Source organism: Vanacampus margaritifer, chromosome 1, assembly GCF_051991255.1.
Source record: "Vanacampus margaritifer isolate UIUO_Vmar chromosome 1, RoL_Vmar_1.0, whole genome shotgun sequence".
Taxonomy (NCBI): domain Eukaryota; kingdom Metazoa; phylum Chordata; class Actinopteri; order Syngnathiformes; family Syngnathidae; genus Vanacampus; species Vanacampus margaritifer.
Window position 1 is genome coordinate 20315913 of NC_135432.1, and position 19875 is coordinate 20335787.

The window sequence follows — 19875 nt, forward strand, 5'->3', positions numbered from 1 at the left end:
GTGGTGACGTAAGTGTCCTTTTATTTCAAAAGTCTTATAAAATCTTCGCATATTTGACAAACAGGAAGACCAGAGAAAGCCCCACCAGTTTCCATAAAAAGAAGCTCTGTTAGAAAAATACTGTACAGCATCACTTGATGGCTGTCCAAACATTTGGAAGGGGGATAAAGAAGCGTCTCCACGGGCCCACTAGGTCACGTGGCGCCCAATAAATAGCACAAGCAAAATATACACAAAAAAGCCCAAATCAACAAGTAGGAATGCGGCAAAGGAAAATTGAGAGATACAAATCAATCATGATTGACGGCATCGCCCTCGAAGCGAGTCGAGTGTCAAATTTATAAAGACTTTGAAATCAAACAATTCCTTCATCCAGTCAGATTAGTCTCTGAAGTCTTTTTTTCCCCCATCCATCCATCATCTGAAACTCTTACCCTCACGAGGGTCGTGGGCATGCTGGAGCCTATCCCAGCTGTCTTCAAGGAGGCTGGGTACACCCAGCTTGTCCAATCAAATTACAGTCTGGGTGGGAAAAAAAACTCTATAAATTCAGATATTAATCTGATTGGACAAAAAGAAAAAAAAAAGATGAATTCAGAAACGGAATGGCTGAAGAAAATTTACAAATTGAGTAATCAAACTGGATTGTTTGGAAACAAATTTTTATCATCAAATCAGATAACTCGCTGAATTCATAGATTTTTCTTGGTTCTATCAAGTTCTTTTAATTCATTCATTCAATCATTAGTGTCTGTTGATTTCATAGATTTTCTTCATTTATCAAATTAGTGTCTGAATTCATAGATTTACACCATCCAATAAAATTACCCTCTGAACAAATAGATCATGGCCGTTTTTGACCAATAAAGTCCGATCAAATTGTTCAATAACACGTTGCGAGGTGTGCAACTGTCGCTGTAAATTAAAAAAATAATAAAGGAGAATGTACCCACTAAACCCAACTGTGTCGTTCAGTCCGTCTCCATGGTGAGCTCGGCAAAGGAGGAGGCGCACGGCGGCGTGTCCGCTGCGACCTCCGCCTCCGAGGGCTGCGTGCATGAGGCCGACGAGCTTGTGGCGGACGGCGTGCTGGTGGCCGAGCTTGGCGAAGGTGCGGGCACACTCGGTTTCCTCATTTTGTCTTGGCGATGGTAGAAGAGCACGTAGGCGGCATTGGTCTGACACACATCACAAACCATGATTGACAACTACCTTTTTTAAGTTGTGTACAAGCCATAATTTTCAGTATATGCTTTTTCTCAGGGCAGATACCGATTATCGGTAGTCAGGGAGGCAGATAATCGATATTTGAAGTCGATATACATTTGCAATTCTATCCCTAATTTTCAGTGGTTTCTCATATTTTAGTCCTCTAATTTTATGAATTTATTCAACAAAAATTACTGTTCTCGTAATATTACAACTTTTTGACTTGAGTATAGAAAATATATACATGGATAGAATTGTTGGTACTGTTAATAGAAAGAAAAGTAATAAAGAAAATTGAAAATTAAGCAATGCAAATCTAATACTTGCTTCTGGACTAATTAAATTATTTTAAACAATAAACCCATGAAACAGGCCTGGACACAAAGGTGTCCTTCGAAAAGATGGAAAATAATCTGACAGTAGAGACAGGTTCATCAAGGTGTGTCCTCTAATTAGTATCACTGATATCTTCAAACTTGTAAGCAGTTATTCAGCACTAGTGTCAATATGCTGTATGGTGACAAGAGGAAACGACTGTAGGGATTAAAACTTTTAATTTTCCTAATTTGTGTGTGTAATTTTATTATTTTATTCTTAAAAATATTACATTTTTATCTCAAATATAATAAAACTAATTCATATTGCGACTTAAATCTAACATTTTCGCAAAAATGTCACTATTTAAAAAAAATATAACATTTTACCCTTCCTAATACTACGAATTTATTTCAAACCAAGGTCATCATATTCAGGATTGCTTACCATGATCTGCTCCTCTGTGGCGTACGTCACTTTGCTGTCGTCAAAGTAGTACCACTGACCGTTGTCCTTGTTACGTGCATAGCTGGTGTCTGCACACGTACAAATACAAACAAATCGACTGAAACACTTTTAGCTTTAAAAAGAGTTGTAAGTGGCGGGAGAGAAAAAAACAAAAACGTCGTACAGTGTCCGTCTCGGAGTCCTCCGTAGTGGTTGGACACGGCAATGAGGTCATAGCGGCTGGGAGGCTCCCCATTGGACAGCTTCTTCCTCAGGAGACAACCGGAGAAGTCCAGATTCCTGCAACACACAAGTTGTTTACATTCCTAAACTTTTGTTTGGGGAGACATTTTGACTGCATTTGTGTTTGTGTTCTTATCTTTCTGTTTCTTTTGACATTTTACTTGGAATGGACGGATGGCTATAAAAGGCCAGCGTTAGCTCCTGTGATTTGTAGGCTGTGTGTCGTCTGGTATTTTCCACACAAATAGAGCGTTAGCATTAGCTCCTAGCATTGTACCTGAGCGGAAAGTCCACAATGGTGTCCAGTTTCTCCCTGGTGAACTTAGTGTAAGAGAACCTCTTGAGGTGGATGATGAGGACCTCTGGCAGAGACCACAGATCCAGCTTCTTGGTGGCCAGCTGGTGCTTCTTACACACGGGACAGTACCTATGACACACACGTTGGAGTAGGTAGGTAGGTGTGTGTGTGTGTGTTTGTGTGAGTGCGTGTGCCTACCATGGGTTCTCCTCCTCCAGTGTTTCTACAGTGGTGAAGAGCTGGATGCACTCTTGCAGCTGCATGGTGGTCTGCTGCAGAGGAACGTCCATGCTGCTGTGCTTCACGTATTTCTGCAGCACAGACAGAGGAAACGGCAGGCCAGCCAATCAGAAGGGAGAACAGAGAGAGGGGGGCAAGCAGTCGTTTGAGCTTGCACTCAGTGCCTTAAATTGACTATCATATAATAATTGCACTAACTTGGAGACCTGACAAAATGTCTTGGTGAAGGAAAAGTTTTGAGTCTTTACATAAACAAACCATTACAACTTTTAGCACCACCATTTTTTTTCTAAACAAAATTCGAATGCGTTATCACTTCAAGGCTTTTTCTCCCAAAAATATATTAACATTTTTTCCCTTTTGCGATGGCATTTAGGGGTACGCGTGAAGGGCTCCATGGATCAATTCTGAGAACCTCTGCTTCAAATGAAGGATGGGTATTTTTCTTGATCAGTGTCTTTAAAAAAAAAAAAAACTTATATAAAATGATGCATTTTGATGCTAGTGAAGAGTGAATTAACAACCTCTTTTATTATTTACTTATATATCTATGTTTGAAATAAATTTATTTTATGTGGCTGGTCAAAATGACGGACTGCTTTTTTAATACTAAAATATTTGCATGCTACAATATTTGCAACATGCATTTTTATAATCAGACGATTAAACATTTTAATCGTAATTAATCGCATGACTTTAATAGTTACATCACAATTAATCGCAAATTATGTATATCTGTTCTAAATTTACAATAAAATATTTTTCAAAGTTTTCAGACTTTTGTTAACATAAAAGTGGAAAAAATGTTAAACTCATAAAAATACTCTTTTAATCATTGATACAGTAATTTCATAGTTAAAATTAAAAAGATGTACTGTAAGAAATGAGTGTGATATTGATGTGTTGCTCATTGTTCTGCCACTAGATGGCATATTTGCATTTGTAAGACGATGACAGCTCAGTGCATGTTTTTTTTTCATATTAAGAGCTAACTTCTGAACTATAAGGCGCACCTGACTATGAGTCGCACTAGCTAAATTTTGGGAATACTCGGGTTTGTTACACATATAAGCCGCACCCGACTATAAGCCGCAGGTGTTTTAATGTTACCGCACCGGGTTCCCGCTACTTTCTTTTCCATAATGAGGGCGCAATTGTCTCGCTCTCGTTCTCTCTCTCCTACTGTATTTGGGCTCACTTGGTTTGTTTTGCTTTGCCTGACGCTCTTACGCTTCCTTTATAGCGCGCCCCCCATTGTGATCTGATGGATAAGCCGCACCTTTGTATTAGCCGCAGGGAAGTGAAAAAAGTGGCGGCTTGTAGTCCAGAAATTACTGTAAACTTTGACATGATGTAATTTGTATATATAATATATGCATTATTATAAAATGTATTACTGCTAAATCTTGCCGTGGGAGTGTCTGCTGCGCTGCGACTGGAATTCACCTAGTACGGGATTTCCATGTAAGGGGTGCTCATTAATCATGCATTTTAAAAAAATGTGTGCCGTTAAAGGAACACACTTGAATCAAATGATCAGCTCATCAGCAAGCTATACAGATGCCTGATCCCAATCTGATTATTTGATTCAGGTGTGTTAGAGGAGGGAGACATCAAAAACAGGCTGGATATGGGCTCTTGAGGACCGGACATTGGCAACCCTGCTCTAGTTCTGATGTTGACAGTTCAAAAAACATTAATCAGCGGGTCACATTGACAAAGGGCATGGAAATATAGGCCTAAAATTAACTAACCCCCCAAATACTCCAAGTTCCAATGTTTATTAAAAATAAATAAAAAACTTCACTCCGTTAATTCAACGATATAACAGATAATACAATGTGATACTTCCTTTTAGGAATTTTGGTCCAAAAATTGACATTAAACATGAACTTCTGAACAACAGTAATTCAATTATTTCAGATTGTTAATTTTACCCAATAATAACTTCAATGATCACAAACTGACCTCTGCCTCGTTTTCGTTGTAGAAGCTCTTCTTGGTTTTGGCGTCCCAGTCCAGAGCCACGTATGGCTGTGCTGCTTACACAACACATATCACATCAAACATACGTTATTTGCATGACTAAGTGAGTAAGACATTTTGTGTGAGAGAGATCTATTTTGCAAGCATGTGTGAATGTGTGCACTCACAGCTGACGATCATGTCGGGTCCCGTCTCCCGCTCAAGGCCGTTGCAGTTGACCGCCTGGATGTCAAACAGACGTTTCTTCTTCCTGCGACACGACCTCGTCGCTTGTTCATTAGCTGGCGGGCTGGGCGAACACGCCTCCTCCTGCTTACCGTCCTCTTCCACGGCAGCGTCACTTTGCGCCGCCGCCGCCGCCTCCTCCTCTTCTTCCTCTTCCTCCTCCTCCTCATTCTGCGTCTCCTCGTTCTCCTCCTCGTCCACTTCGGCTCGGCTCTCCTCGTCGCGGGCGTGGATGTGTCCGTCGCTCGGGCCGGCGTCGCCGCTGCAGAGGGGCTTGGCGGCACTGCCGCATGCGTTGTGGACGTTGCCCTCCTTCGGAGGGGAAACCCGCACGTGGCCCTCAGCGGGAGCGGCGGGGTCCTGGTGGCGGCCGTTCGACGGCCCGTCGGAGCAACATGCCTCCGACTGAGAGGATCCCACTCGCTCCACGTCATCCTGCTCTTCATCTGAGCGGCCAATTAAGACACAGATAGGAAATTATGTCACAGATAACATACCAGAGGTGCCAAATCCAGGTCTAGAAATTAAAAACCCTGTGACAGTTTGGCTTTAGCCACAGGTGCTAGTTAGCTAGCTCCCTAGCTGGCACCTATGGTGCTCGTTTACCTGCTAGGGAGCTAACTAGCTAGCTAGCTAGCACTAGGGGCTAAAGCCAAACTGTGGCAGGGTTTTTACCTTCTGGACCTGGATTTGCCAGCTCTATAAAGTATTAAAGCAGTTCTGAGGTTAGTTTGTTACCGTCACTGATGCCGTTGGTCTGACTTTTATACAGCTCCTCTTCGTCGTCGTCTTCCTCCAGTTCCTCGGAGGAGTTGGGCACTCGCACGTAGCGTCTGCGTGCAAACAACACAGCAAAAATGACACCCAAGCTGGTCAATGAAGCGGATGTGTCGAGCGCTACTCACGCCAATCTCTGCAGGAAAATCTGGTAGAGCGCCTCCTGGCTGCAGCTGCTGCGCGGCACGCTGAGCAGCAGCGGGTGTCCAAAGAGCGTGGTGCTGACAGAGCCGTAGTCTCTGTAGTGGGAACGCTCCCTCAGGTATAGCGCCAGCAGCACATGCTGCTCGCTTTGTACACTGCACTCGTACCTACGCGCACACAAAAACAATTTGTCTACGAGGGCAGAAAAGGCACACACAGGAAGTGGACAAAGAGGTCTTCGTACACAAAGATGTCATCTCGGTCCAGGATACAGCTCAGAGATTCGTCTGGTGTGTAGATTTTATAAAAGCGATGTTTGAACACGTCAGCAACCACCATCTGAAACACAACACACGCCATAGTTCAGACCTGGCGTCTCGTTTTCAGTGACATACTCAATACAGAATGAATAGGACTTGTCACAAAACAAAATGTCTGCCTTTTCTATTTGGCTTTTTCTCAGGGTGAAGAATATTAATTCAATTGCCAAAAAATGAGTTAAGAAGTCCATAGAGATCCGGACGTCAAGTGACTATTTGTCTGAACACGCCCCCCTCAACGTAGCGGCGCAGCGTTAATGGACTACGATGGCGAGGAGAGCTAATACTAGCGTTTATCCGTCAACTTTACGCCTAAGAGCATTGGCAGTCACTTTGATGAAAAGGACATGATATGCATGCACGATGTGGACATGTTGGATTGGCGATGAAGTGTCAGGAGTGCTTTTGTTCAATTCGGCGACACTGCTTCGTGGCATTAGCTCCTCTCTTGCCGGTGCGTGCTTTCAAATCTGATCATACAAAGCCTTTACAAGTTTGTACAATCCGGATTTATTTCCCCTTTATGTTTTGTCAAAATGCCATCGAAGTTGGCAGTTTCACGCAAGTGTTGTACCTAAGGTACGTTAGCAACTTAGCAGCTGCTTACGGGGCCACGGCCGCCGTCATTTATGCCGTAAAAAGTCTTTATGGTGTTGGTCAGTTATTAAATTCAACTGTGTAATATTTATTAAACCGTAGCAGCACAAATGAACAAAATAGATTATTTTCCCCACATTTTGCGTCACCATGTTCAAAGTACAACATCGGCTACGCATTGGTTCCTCTTTTGGTAGTCTGGAGCATGCTCGATCCTTTTTTTGCCTGTTATGGTTGTGGCATCTTGTCCACAACAGCTGTCAGTGATTGTTAAAGTATGGTGTTTGCAAACACAATCTGCTTCTTCCAATCGGTGGAGGCTGATGTCTGTGGATCTCACTTTGCTTCATCTATGCTTCTTTCCTTTCCTCAGTCTTTCCTTTGGTCTCTTGAGGTCTCCCTAATTTGTTGGAATTAAGATGTTTCTGGAGTTGGTGACAGATTCTAGTTGGTAACCCAGTGGTGATGTCTGGTCGGTGCTAGATTTCACTATCCTTTCTTTTCTTTGATCCTTCCTCGGGTCTCCTGACAACCTCACGACTCTAGCTGGATTCTGAAGTATTCGGTTTAGGTGAACGGTATGGGATTTTTTAATAGGTTTCAGGTGAATTAATGAGTACACACTCACACGCACGCACATACAAAAAAAAGAAAAAGAGAGCAATGATGATGACATGTCGAATCGGTAAGATTACTGAATAAACAATACTGAGTTCTCGTATGGTGTTTGCTATTTACTCAAAGTGGCAGACATGTTTTCTATGCTGCCAATATGGTTGTGCTAACGGCCATTTTGGGACGCGTGACGTCAACGTCCGGACATCTATTAGAATCAGAGCCGAGTTATGCTGTTTTTTCATTGGGATGGGTTGATATGGGTTTTGATGCCCTGGCTCTTTAAATTGCAAGCAGTTTGAGGAGTGGTAATGAGCCGCAGACGGAAGACATTTTAGATTGAAAATACGCCCTGTCAGCCAACTGTTTCAAATGGGGACTATTATAAGTCAACAGGCTTCTTTGGACAATCTGAAGCATACATTGGAACAAGGAAGGTACCATAGGAATGGATTACGATCGCTGAGTGTGTGCCATAAATGCAAAAAAGTACAACAACGATCTGGGAAATGAGTCAAGGATGGCAAGGTCATCACGTGACCAGCCAATAACGGGGGTGACGAGCCATCCTGGTGAGGTGGTGTCACTCCAGTGCTTAATAGAGGGAAACCACTGTTCAGATGTTCAAGATTTCACAAAGAAAAAAAAAATTCTATTATGTTTGTTTACACAAAAACCCATTTTTCTACAGATATGGTAATTCCTTAAAACATACCTAAGTTCTACTACTGGTTACTTGAGAACGGAAAAGGGTAGAATAAAAAAAAAAAGTCTAGTGACAGAAGAGCGTCCATTCTTTCATGTGGTATATTTGTTATAATAAAATAATCATAGAACACATAAAATTGCTGGCACTCGAGGCTTGTGATGAACACAAAATGTGTTCAACCTGTCTTGTTTTATTATAATAGAAAAGATTACTAAAATGCGTTTACACTCACTTGAGTTTCGGGAACGCTGGTCATCTCTGACAGAGCCGAGCAGAGGTCCGCTACTTTTCCCGCCTTGGGAACCACGACTCGATGCTGCGCGCACACACGCACGCACACAGTGGGAAGCATTAACACAATACAGACGTACAACATGAACAACAAGATGACCTTGGCGAATGTCCGCCTGTCATTTGACTAAAACAAAAAAAAAAACAATGTTAACTTTAAAATCCAGTCTTTTAGGTGGCAGCATTATAAAAGTTAGGGCCAACTGCCACCAAGAAGCTTCTTCACTGGTGTATGCCCCAGCCCTAAATTGCGTTTTGTGGACATTGGATGGTTGTGTAGTTTTTATTTAATCTTGAAACTGTCTTCAAATAGTGGCCACAGCTCTGAAAATGTCCATCAGACGTTTCTATGCTCAGCCCCTCCCCACAAACAAAAATAACAATTTAGAGTAATCCGTCTATTAATTGTGCTTCATTTTTGGTATAACTTTTTTGGGGTATTTGAAGGGCACCTGGAAATGGCCAATGGGAAGTTAAACTGACAAATTTTCAAAAAATATTTGGCAAAAACTAACCTGCATGGGTTTGGCGAACGGTTCGAGCGAGATGAAGAAGACCTCCATGACCCGCTCCTTGCTGACAGGAAGTGGAATGCTCAGGTAACAGAACGGGTCGAAAGTGACGGACACCTTGTGGCACTGGGGGCAAATGAGCGTGGACTTGAAGAGGCCGTGGAAGGTGTCGACTATTACGGAGTTGTTGCGCCGTCTGTGGTTCCGCCATGCCTCCTCGGCCACTTCCTGCTTGAGCCAACAGGAGCATACACACACATTAAGATGGATCAAAAATGGACAGTGGAAGCAGCTTAAATCAACTTTAAGAAAAATAATGTTTTTGAATGGGCCAGCCAGAGCCGAGACCTGAATTTAGTTGAAAATGTGTAGAGTGGCCAGAGGGGCTGTGTACATGGTATGGCCTTAATGATCAAACACACAAAGCATTTATGTACAGTAAAGGACTACGTTTGTGTGTCTTTGTCTTTTATTTTGTATCTAATGTATAGAAGTTTAGTCAGCATAGAGAAAGCGTGGTTAGCACGTTCTAGGTTAGATTCTCAACTGCAGTCTTTGTATGTGTTTACATCTTATTCCCATGTTGGTGTGGGTTTTTCCTCTCACATCCAAAAACAATCTGAATTGCCATAAGTGTGAATGTAAATGGACTGCTTTTTATACAGTGCTTTTATCTACACCATATGGTGTCCAAAGCACTTTACAATTCAAGCCTCACATTCACTCACACACGCTCATACTCCAGTGGTCGGCTGATGCCATGGAGGGCGCTGCCAGGTCCACTGGGAGCAAATCGGGGTCGAGTGTCTTGCTCAACGACACTTCAACATGGTCACCAGGGGTGAGGATCAAACCCACAACCTCACAGATGCGAAATGACCACTATCACTACGTGAGTGTGAACGTGAGGCTGGTGACCAGTCCAACGTGTGTTGGCAAGTGTTTTGAGGCTCAATTTTATTTTTACGTGTTTCTTTAAAAATATATATTTTTAACACTTTCAATCTTTTTTTTTTGAACTCATTCACTGCCATTGACGGTTATAGACGTCAAAATTCATTTGAACTATTTTGATTAGCTTAACATTTTTTTTCCACTTTTGTTAACAAAAGTATGAAAGCATGATTTCACTAGTTAACTCACCATTAATCACAAACTTTATATCTGTTCTAAATGTACAATAAAACTTTTTTCTAGGTTTTCATACTCTTGTTAACAAAAGTGGGAAAAAAATGTTAAACTTAAACTTAAAGTGATTTTTTGACATCTATAGCCGTCAATGGCAGTGAATGAGTTGAGAATAAAATATGTAAGCGAGGAACTGCTGAGTAAACATTTTTGACAGGCAAATACTGGTACGTTAAACATATTTGCAAGAACGTTTGAACTTATTTGCAAATACAATCAAACATACTTGTAGGCTAAATGCTAGAAACCACAGGGTATTATTTCAAACAAAGCAAAAAGATGGCAGCGCCCCAGTCAGCTAAATGAGCTGCATGAGCTCAAGTCTACTTGCGTACATAAAAAAAAAAAAAAAACAACTTTTCTTTGGCCTACATTATACTAGCACGTTTGAAAATTAAGTATACATGTCAATACCCTGTGGCATTATGGGAAAATGCTAGATGTTTAGTATTAAACCTACAAGTATGTTCAAACTTTTATAACTTTCAAACGCATTCACCAGCCAAAAATATTTACCGCACATTGACAGTTCCACATTTCTGTAAAAAGGCTTTTTTTTTATTTTTATTTTTTAATCCAAGACTTTTTTTTACTACCTCATGATAACATGACTTTTTCCTAAAAACAAACTTTTTTGCACCTGGAGAAAAAAAAAAGACATTATACAGAATAAGCATGACCTGGTCCGGACGTCCTTCGGCGTCTCGCAGCTCGATATATTCTTTATTTTTGACCCGGTTCAGGTCCTCATGCAACCCGTCCAGCAGGAAGGAGAGCAACTCCTGACTGTCATGCTGCTGGTAGCCCAGGAACTGAGACGCAAAGTGGCCCACCTTCGTCTGCGCGCACACAAAAACGACAGGCGTCAAGCTTCGTGTTGCGCCGGTGCTCGCCACTGATTGGTTGCCCGGCGGCACCTTGAAGACGCGCGGCACCACCGAATAGTGGTGACCCGACCACATCTGCTTGATAACGTCCGCGTACGCCTCGGCGATCTCGCCCTTCATGCCCAGCGGGTTGGAGAAGTTGAGCTCTTCCAGGTAGGTACTTTGCAGGAAGTACTCGGTCAGAGGGGGGGTGTTGCTCAGACACTGCAGGGCGGGCGAAAGCATGTCAGCAACAGTGTGAGTGTGTGGAGGCACGCGTGTGTGTTTGTATGTGTGTAGCGTGCGTGTATGAGACCTGTAAAGCGGAGTTCATGAAGCAGGTGTTGCCGAGGTTTGTGAGACCGCAGACGCCAGGCTGACCGCGATACGTGTCTTGCTCATCCACAGAGTTCCTCCTGGAAAACAATTAGCAGGCTCCATGAAGACGTATAAATTCTTATACTAAAATATGTTTACTTTTTCCCACCATTTAAAACAATTCCTAGGTGTCTTAATAACCAGTCTATGGCATGCTTCAGTCAAAATACCGTACTTCAGACTTTGCGTGACTTTGGGCGAGGCATTAAAAAAAAAACAAGAGAGAGAAAACAAAAGCAAAACAAAGTTGCTTACAGAATTAAAGGTCTTGTGCTTGGCCAAGTACCGTCAGCATTCCTCGTCTCCATGATCACCGTCTGAAACACAAATGCACACAAGAGCACAGTTGAACATAACTGTTGTGATTTACAAGAAAAAAACATCCTATCAAAGGGAAAAAAAACATTTACAAAACAAAGTTGAAATGTCTCAAGAAAAAGTAATTTTACATGAATACATTGAATTTTGGTTCTCAACTATGGACTAGCATGCCAGAGGACATCAGGTCCACAGAGACTGCTAATATTTTTAAGAGGCTCAAGACACACCTTTTTCTTTTGGCTTTTATCTGATCTCTTTTACTCTTAATTTGTTAATCTTACCGTCTTTTCACTTTTTAGCTCCCTTTACCATATCGTCCTTTAGCTTCACTTTTAGCCTTTTATTTTATTGTCTTTTAGTTTTTGGCTGTGTTTATTCTGTTGTCTTTAAGCTTTTTGGTCCAGTGTTTCCTCAAGGGAGGGGGGAATGGCTGGCTTTGTCATGGGGCGGGAGGGTGGTCATCCTGAAGGCTTAGGCCCGGGGGACTGGTTGACTGGGGGGGTGGCTTGGTGGGCTGTCATCCCTTTTAGTGTAGCTGTCGTCTTTTTCAGTGTGGATGAGCTCCCCTTGAGTGCTTTTCCTCACATGGTTATTCTGTGCCCCTCTATGTTTTTTGTTTTGTTTTTTTGTCACATAGTTGTCGGGTTGTGAGTGTGGTCATGGGGAAGTTGGGGAGAAGGTTTTATTTGTTAGTTTTTTTTAAATATTGTACTACGGATGTTTTATTTACACAGCACTTTTGAGTTGCATGGTTATGTATGAAAGATGCTATTTTACTAAATTGTGAAACAGGATTAAGTCGTAGTGGTAATAAATTAATTTCATGATGAGAACAATGTCATAAATTAAGATAAATTCCTTTTATGTGAACAAAGTTATTTATTTAATTAAGTCAGAATAGCCTGGGTAAGCAGAACACAATTAATTAATGATGGAAAGTCATAAGAAATAAAGGATTTTATATGTTATTTTATGACAATCAAATTACATTACAAGTACATTAATAGAATAAGATAAAAATGTACGCGAAAATGTATGAGAATGTCACTTTACATCACTAAAGATTTATGACAAACTTAGTCCAACAATAAATATATTATAAGAAAAAATAATTTTACATTAATTAAATTATTTGACTAGAAAAAGTTGTGATGCCAAAAGAATAAAGTCCATTCATCCATCGAAACACGTTTTTGTAGCTAGCGAGTACAAATTGTAGTATTACGAGAAAAGGACATTTGACATGAAGCCATATTAATGAAAGAGAATGGAACATGAAAGATGCCGTTTCAGGTGTTCTCATTATATTGTAGCACTACTAGTTATTATTAATGCAGTATTAAAAGAATACAAGACAATTGGCTCAGCGTATCAGAGAGTGTCTCCGCGTGCATGTGTGTGTGTGTGCAGGTGTGCGCGTGCGTGTGCGTGCTACTCACCATCCCTGAGCTCAGGCAGACGTCCAGCACGCTCATGTTGACGTTCCGGAGACGCTCACAGTTGCTGTCGGAACTTTTCATCCACAGGCGGCACTCGCACGTCGGCGGTAGCGAGAAGGTCCGACACATGGCCGACTGGATAGAGTCTGCACATGTGAGCGCGCACACACTTTTCAAAGTGGTCCAACATTTACCGCGTGCGACGTCAGGCATTAAATCACATCAGCAAATTAAGCGCGAATGTGCAAAGTTTTGTGCTTAAGTTGTTCATTTTAAATAGGGCAAATGATAATGGTGATGGAAAATCTCTTACTTCATATTTAAAACTTTTGTTTTATTAAAATAATTAGCTAATTAAAATAAAAAATGATTAATTTCTTTGCAAGGTTAGCGATTACATAAACTAACCGTAACTTAATTGTTTTATCTCAATATTACTTTAAACCTCATTAGGAACGGGCTGACCCCATCTGTCAGTTTTAAAAACCAAATGTGGTCCTCCAGCACTGAAGTTCACCCACCCCTGTATTCTACTAGCTCTACTTCCATTATAGTAAGCTGATGTCGCTTCGAACGCAGGAGTGCCCACTTTGACCACAATGCAACTCACATATGCTGTCGGTGCGGCTAAACTGCGCCGTGGTGACGTTCTCCATGTTGCCATGGAGACAGAGGAAGATCTCCACTGGGTAAACTTCCACCTTGAGCGTGCTGGGCAGGTCCACCACCTGAGGCACACACGAGAAAAAAAACGCAATACTTCATGACTAAAATCTGAAAAACACATTTTTGTGACACAACATTTTTTTATGCCCATTCCCACGTTACATTAATAAAAAAATTAAAAATTTAATATGGAAATGAAGAATAGGAGTCACCTTGCGTTCCAGTGGCGGCTGCTGGTCCATGATCCCGTACCAGGACAGAAGCTTGTGCCACACCTCAGCCGGCAACAACACAAAGTCCTCGTTCTCCACCAAACGCTCTTTAAGGTGGTACGAGTCCACATCTGTGGCAAAGAAATCTGGTTAATACACTTGGATGTGATGGAAAGTTAACTAGTTGGCATAATGAGCATAAAGTCATAAATAGTACGTGAACAAATGTGCAATAGTATAACGTTACTATTTTACAAGACTCGTAACATTTGGGGAAAATATTGTTACTTTATGCAAAGTCAGTAAGAGGATGGGGCTACAATATTGGGGGAAAGAAAGTCATACGTTTTTAGTTTATACAAATAAAGTTGTAATAGTATAAGAAAAACTAGAACATTGATAATAGTAGAAAGAAAATATCAAGAAAAAGTATTGTATAATTGTACAACAATAACTAATTGTAAGTGAATAAAGTCAAAATAGTGCAAAAATAATATCCGATGAACCAGGTCATTGGATCTCAAACAAATAAATGTTTTTCCTCTTCTTGTTGCCCGCATTGGATGAAAGACAAGCTGTCGACGAGGTGCGTTCACAACTTCACTGACCCTCAAACAGCTCGATATTGTCGATCTGACCGGGAAACGATGAGTTCTGGTCTCCGCTTTCCACAAACTCCTTCCACTGTTCGTACCAGCGATGCGCCACCATGAACCTGACACACACACAAAGCGAATTAATGTGACATCACTTCACGGCCCGATCGGATAATATTAGCTTTTAAAAATCAGATGTTTTATTTTTGTACACATTAAATAAAACACGTGGATTATGACATTCACCTCCCGCCACCACTCAAAGGAAAAAGGCAGATTTTTCCCTTTTGTAGTAAAAAAAATACTAAATGACAAAGTATTGTATCACTCAAATGTTCAAGCCTGTAATTCATATATATCGTTGTAAGCGTCAAATCTCAAGTCCAACATTTTCCTTACAATAATATGTCCTATGCACCCCCACAAAACTATACACGGTACGGTAAAAACCAGTGAGCCGCATGAGATGGATAAAATCGGCTGGACTTCTCTGCTTATAATAAGCAGAACACCGTTTTCAGACTAGTGGGGGAGCATAGAACATATTGCAAAAAAAATGTTTTGGACGTGACTTCCCCTTTAGGGGATGAAAGAACATGTTATTTTATGTTCTTTAATTAATAACCAGTTATCAGAATTTTACTCAGCCAGATATCGGTTAGGCCCTAGTCATATTCAAATGTATTACATACAATATTTTTTTTTATTAAGTGTACAACAGACACCCACTATATCAGGAAATGGAGCCATTTAAGTCACATATTTATTGATGATTTATGAAGAGAGTGTCTACATGGAATCAAATTATTGCTCTTCGCTTTCATTATTCAGGTTGCCATCTTGCTGTATAATATTTATAGCATAACAGCAGTTGGCATGTTATCAATCCTCAAAAGAAATCATCCTGAATACAGGGCAAAATGTAAAACCATCAGCTGCCAATAACACCTTCTCTGGACCTGACAACAGAGGACATTTTTAAATCATTATCAATCTCCTTCAGCACTTTCTCTACTCAACTTGTCACCTTGTTGTATGTTAGTAAAATGTAAAATTTGTGTCAGTCGTCCAGGCAGCTTCACTAGTGAGGTTGCTATCTGTTAGCATAGCAACTGTTAGCATTTGATCAATTCTCAATAGAAACAGCAACTGAAATAGAGGACAAGATGAGAATTCCAGACAAGATGACAATCTGTCTAAAAACTTTAGCTAGTACTCAAGTATGCTTGCTATAATTAACCATACAATTACTCAGAACTCACCTAGAGTTGTAAAGGGGAGGGGGGGTTTCCATGAGATGCTAAACCTTTGCAAAACCGCACTTTTATTACTTGACAAGTTGACCCCTGTATTTTATTTTGTATGCAGTATCTATGTAAAGTTTATATTATATTCAAAATGGTTAAGATACAGCAGCACACCAATAAATCAAATCTTAATGAATTAAAGATACCTGGAGATCAGCACGATGTATTATAAATTGGCTCGTTCACACCAACAAAACAATTTAGAAACACCCATTAAAGCACACTTCCTGTGACACTTTGTAAATAAATATTTTTTTAAATGTTCACAATACCTTAATCAAAGGTAAGGGGGAAAAGCAGTTTTTATGTTTTTTAAAGGTTGCTACCCTAGGACGTGCATTTCACTATTGTGACTAGGTCACAACCCACTTTTATTTAAGTTTAAGAATAATAAACTGTACAGTCCCTGACAAAAGTCTTGTCGCTTATCCATTTTGTAGAAACACCAGTTTATAACCTGACTTTTAATTAACCCATTGGTTCTGGAAATGGCTCATATAAAAGCTAAAACCCTCCCAAATGATGTTTAATATACAAAAATAAATTTGCTTCACTGAAGAAATTTTGATCATTTAATGAACACAGAAAGGTCAGATTTTGGCAAGACAAAAGTTTTGTCGCCTACAAAAAGTCATGTGAAAAGGGAACAAATAATTGACTTCAAATACAAAAAAAAGTTACATAACATCAGAGAATGAAGTAGTGGTGCTGTGAGATCCATATCTAATATCTTGTATGACTTCCATGAGCTTGAAGGTCTGCATCCATGCGGTTCGGCAATGATTCATACAAGTAATCAGGAATAGCAAAGAAAGCAGTCTTACATGCCTCCCAGAGTTCATCAAGATTCTTTGGTTTGCTCTTCCATTCTACCCCAGACATGCTCAATGATGTTCATGTCTGGCCAGTCTTGGAGCACCTTGATCTTCTTCGCCTTGAGGAACTTTGATGTAGAGATGGAAGTATGCGATGGAGCGCCATTCTGCTGCAAAATCTGACCCCTTTTATGGTTGGGAATGTAAGAGGTAGCCAATACGTCTTGATATTTGAGGCTATTGATATTGCCTTCCACCCTGCAAATCCCTCGCACAACCCCATACTGGATGTAACCCCAGACCATGATTTTTCCGCCACCGAACTTAACTGTTTTCTGGTGTATCTCGGATGCATGCGGGCTCCAGTAGGTCTTCTGCAATATTTGCGGTGGCTGTGATGTAATTCAACCGAAGATTCATCAGAGAAATCCACCTTCTGCCCAGAAAACAGTTAAGTTTGGTGGCGGAAAAGTCATGGTCTGGGGTTACATCCAGTATGGGGCCTTCAAGAGATTTGCAGGGTGGAAGGCAATATCAATAGCCTAAAATATCAAGACGTATTGGCTACCTCTTACATTCCCAACCATAAAAGGGGTCAAATTTTGCAGCAGGATGGCGCTCCATCGCATACTTCCATCTCTCCATCAAAGTTCCTCAAGGCGAAGAAGATCAGGGTGCTCCAAGACTGGCCAGACATGAACATCATTGAGCACGTCTGGGGTAGAATGAAAGAGGAAGCATGGAAGAGCAAACCAAAGAATCTTGATGAACTCTGGGAGACATGTAAGACTGCTTTCTTTGCTATTCCTGATTACTTGTATGAATCATTGCCGAACCGCATGGATGCAGTCCTTCAAGCTCATGGAAGTCATACAAGATATTAGATATGGATCTCACAGCACCACTACTTCATTCTCTGATGTTATGTAACTTTGTTTTGTATTTGAAGTCAATTATTTGTTCCATTTTCACATGACTTTTTGTAGGCGACAAAACTTTTGTCTTGCCAAAATCTGACCTTTCTGTGTTCATTAAATGATCAAAATTTCTTCAGTGAAGCAAATTTATTTTTGTATATTAAACATCATTTGGGAGGGTTTTAGCTTTTATATGAGCCATTTCCAAAACCAATGGGTTAATTAAAAGTCAGGTTATAAGTTGGTGTTTCTACAAAATGGATAAGCGACAAGACTTTTGTCAGGGACTGTATTGTTTAAAACCAGCCTTTGCAAGCATGCTATTATGTCCAGTGTTTACTAAATGTTGACACACCCCTTTTCAAAGGACAGTTTTATTTTGTGTAAAATCCGACCAACTAACTTCAAAATTGTACACAATAAGACCTATAACCAGTATAGCTCAATTCAGAAAAATATAAATATTTTCAAGATATATGTAATTAAAAAAAAAAGATAATGTGGTTGCACATGTTCGCACACCCTGTTTTAAGTCATGTTAGATTGGAGTCAACACACAGCTTCCACCATTTAAAGTGCCACTGATGAATCCCAAATAATGTCTGGCTGTTCTAGTAGCCTTTTCCTGACATTTATTTTTCTTTCAAGGTGAAGCCTGACAGTAGTTGTGTGAACGCTGACTCATATTTGTTCATGATTTCATCTACCATGAGATGTAAATAAAGCGCCAAATGACTAAATCTTGTGTATGCCTTCTTTTGATGCCTTCTAGCTTGCTCTTTCTTTGGCTTTGTCACTTCCATTTCTTGTCTTGTGCAGCGTTTTGCTAGCTCCACCGACTCTCGGCTGAAGTGGGCTTGTTAAGACGTGCAGTTGTATAAGGGAGTTCTACTTTGCAATAACACTGCACTTGATCTTCTCTTTGAGGCTCCAATTCTGAAACTTTGAACATTGTCTCTTTACTACTCACACTTATTGCTATGTTAATCTGCAGTAACAAGTCAATGTGTAAAAATGATAACTGCAAAATATGATACGATCCACAATATAGCGACGAATCTGCAGTATAACATTTTATATGTATGATTTTAATATTTAAATACCCACAGTTAGATGAGACAGCAAAAAGTGAGTCGCGATATGGCGAGGTACGACTGTATGCCGCATCATTGTCATCTTAAGGAATGGCAGAAAATGCACAAATTACATTAATAGCCGCAAATTTGAGTTTTTCGCCGAACAGATGCGGTTACGTTCCACTAAGAAAAAATGCAAATAGGTGATTCCTCTTGTCGGTTCGGGTTCATTGTGTTATATTTGAAAGTTGTCTACAATATTTGGCGCTGACAGCTGCAATTCATCCTAAAACTTTACTAATCTATAATATAAAATGTGATACAAAGACGGTCGAGCAGGACCAAGACATTTATTTTGCAAGTGAACCTGACCAGGAAGGGGTGGGGGCGCTCCACACATGCTAACATTAGCAACCTGCGCTAACGGTCAGTCAGAAGCGAGCCTAACTAAGCCGTAGCTTTCAATGGCCGCCCCCTTAAAAAAACACACACACATATACAAAAAAGGCTCCCACGAGCCCCTTAAAAGCGGCCTCGGTGCCAGTGGCGATAAAAGGCAGCCGTTCTGAGGCGTTCACGGCAACTGGTTAGCCTGCGCGTATGATTCTTACCAACTGTCCCCGGCGCGAAGCTCGCAGTCCCGGAGCAGACACTCGACCTCCTGCCGCTGCGTCTCCAGGCCCGGAGGAGGCTCGGCCGCGGAGCAGCGGCTGTTGGCCGCCATGACAACGGTCAGTGAGACATTAATGACGAGAGATGAAGGCAAAAGTGGACACTTGGAAACGCCGCCTTGCTCAAGCCATCGACTGGGGGGCTGTGCGGACTTGTTTGCGGAAGTAGGAAGTGGCTTCCAGGGGGAGGATGACGACTTCCGGGTTCGCCGCTCCGACCTTTCCAAACACACAAATCACTTGTTTCACTTTTCTAAATAGTCTGGGTGAGCTACACGTTCGCAAGACACAAACGCGAATGTAATGTGTGTATGTCGTGTGATGTGCGAACCTTGATGATCATTCAAGTGTTGAATTATCTTTAGTGGCGGCGTCACGTTTGACACGTTCACGTAAAGTAGTTGACATGTATTAAAGTCTCTTGTTTGGCTGCGTCACATCAACGAGTTCGTTCAGCTTGGTGACGTCTTATGTTTTGATTAATGTATCGCGAGA

At 41.1% G+C, this 19875-nt stretch overlaps 1 protein-coding gene across 4 annotated transcripts; it reads right to left on the reverse strand.

Annotated features, from left to right (window-relative positions):
* Positions 1–4: 4 nt before the first annotated feature.
* Positions 5–19852, reverse strand: usp11 (ubiquitin specific peptidase 11). 4 transcript variants are annotated; one of them, XM_077581393.1, is made up of 23 exons: positions 19712–19852; positions 19321–19599; positions 14607–14713; positions 13999–14129; positions 13731–13848; positions 13121–13266; positions 11616–11677; positions 11299–11398; positions 11034–11207; positions 10797–10955; positions 8932–9156; positions 8358–8441; positions 6129–6223; positions 5869–6051; positions 5702–5796; positions 4906–5409; positions 4721–4794; positions 2711–2823; positions 2492–2641; positions 2156–2271; positions 1972–2060; positions 954–1178; positions 5–522 (listed from the first exon to the last, which is right to left on the reverse strand). In XM_077581393.1, exons 2-22 carry the CDS (start codon positions 19431–19433, stop codon positions 972–974), a joined length of 3045 nt encoding a protein of 1014 aa, XP_077437519.1. In that variant the 5' UTR covers positions 19434–19599; positions 19712–19852; the 3' UTR covers positions 5–522; positions 954–971. The 4 variants fall into 4 exon arrangements, with proteins under 4 accessions (XP_077437519.1, XP_077437528.1, XP_077437505.1 ...); XM_077581402.1 differs by having other exon boundaries at positions 5–1178; positions 4721–4791; XM_077581379.1 differs by having other exon boundaries at positions 5–1178.
* Between the last annotated feature and the right edge of the window lie 23 nt (positions 19853–19875).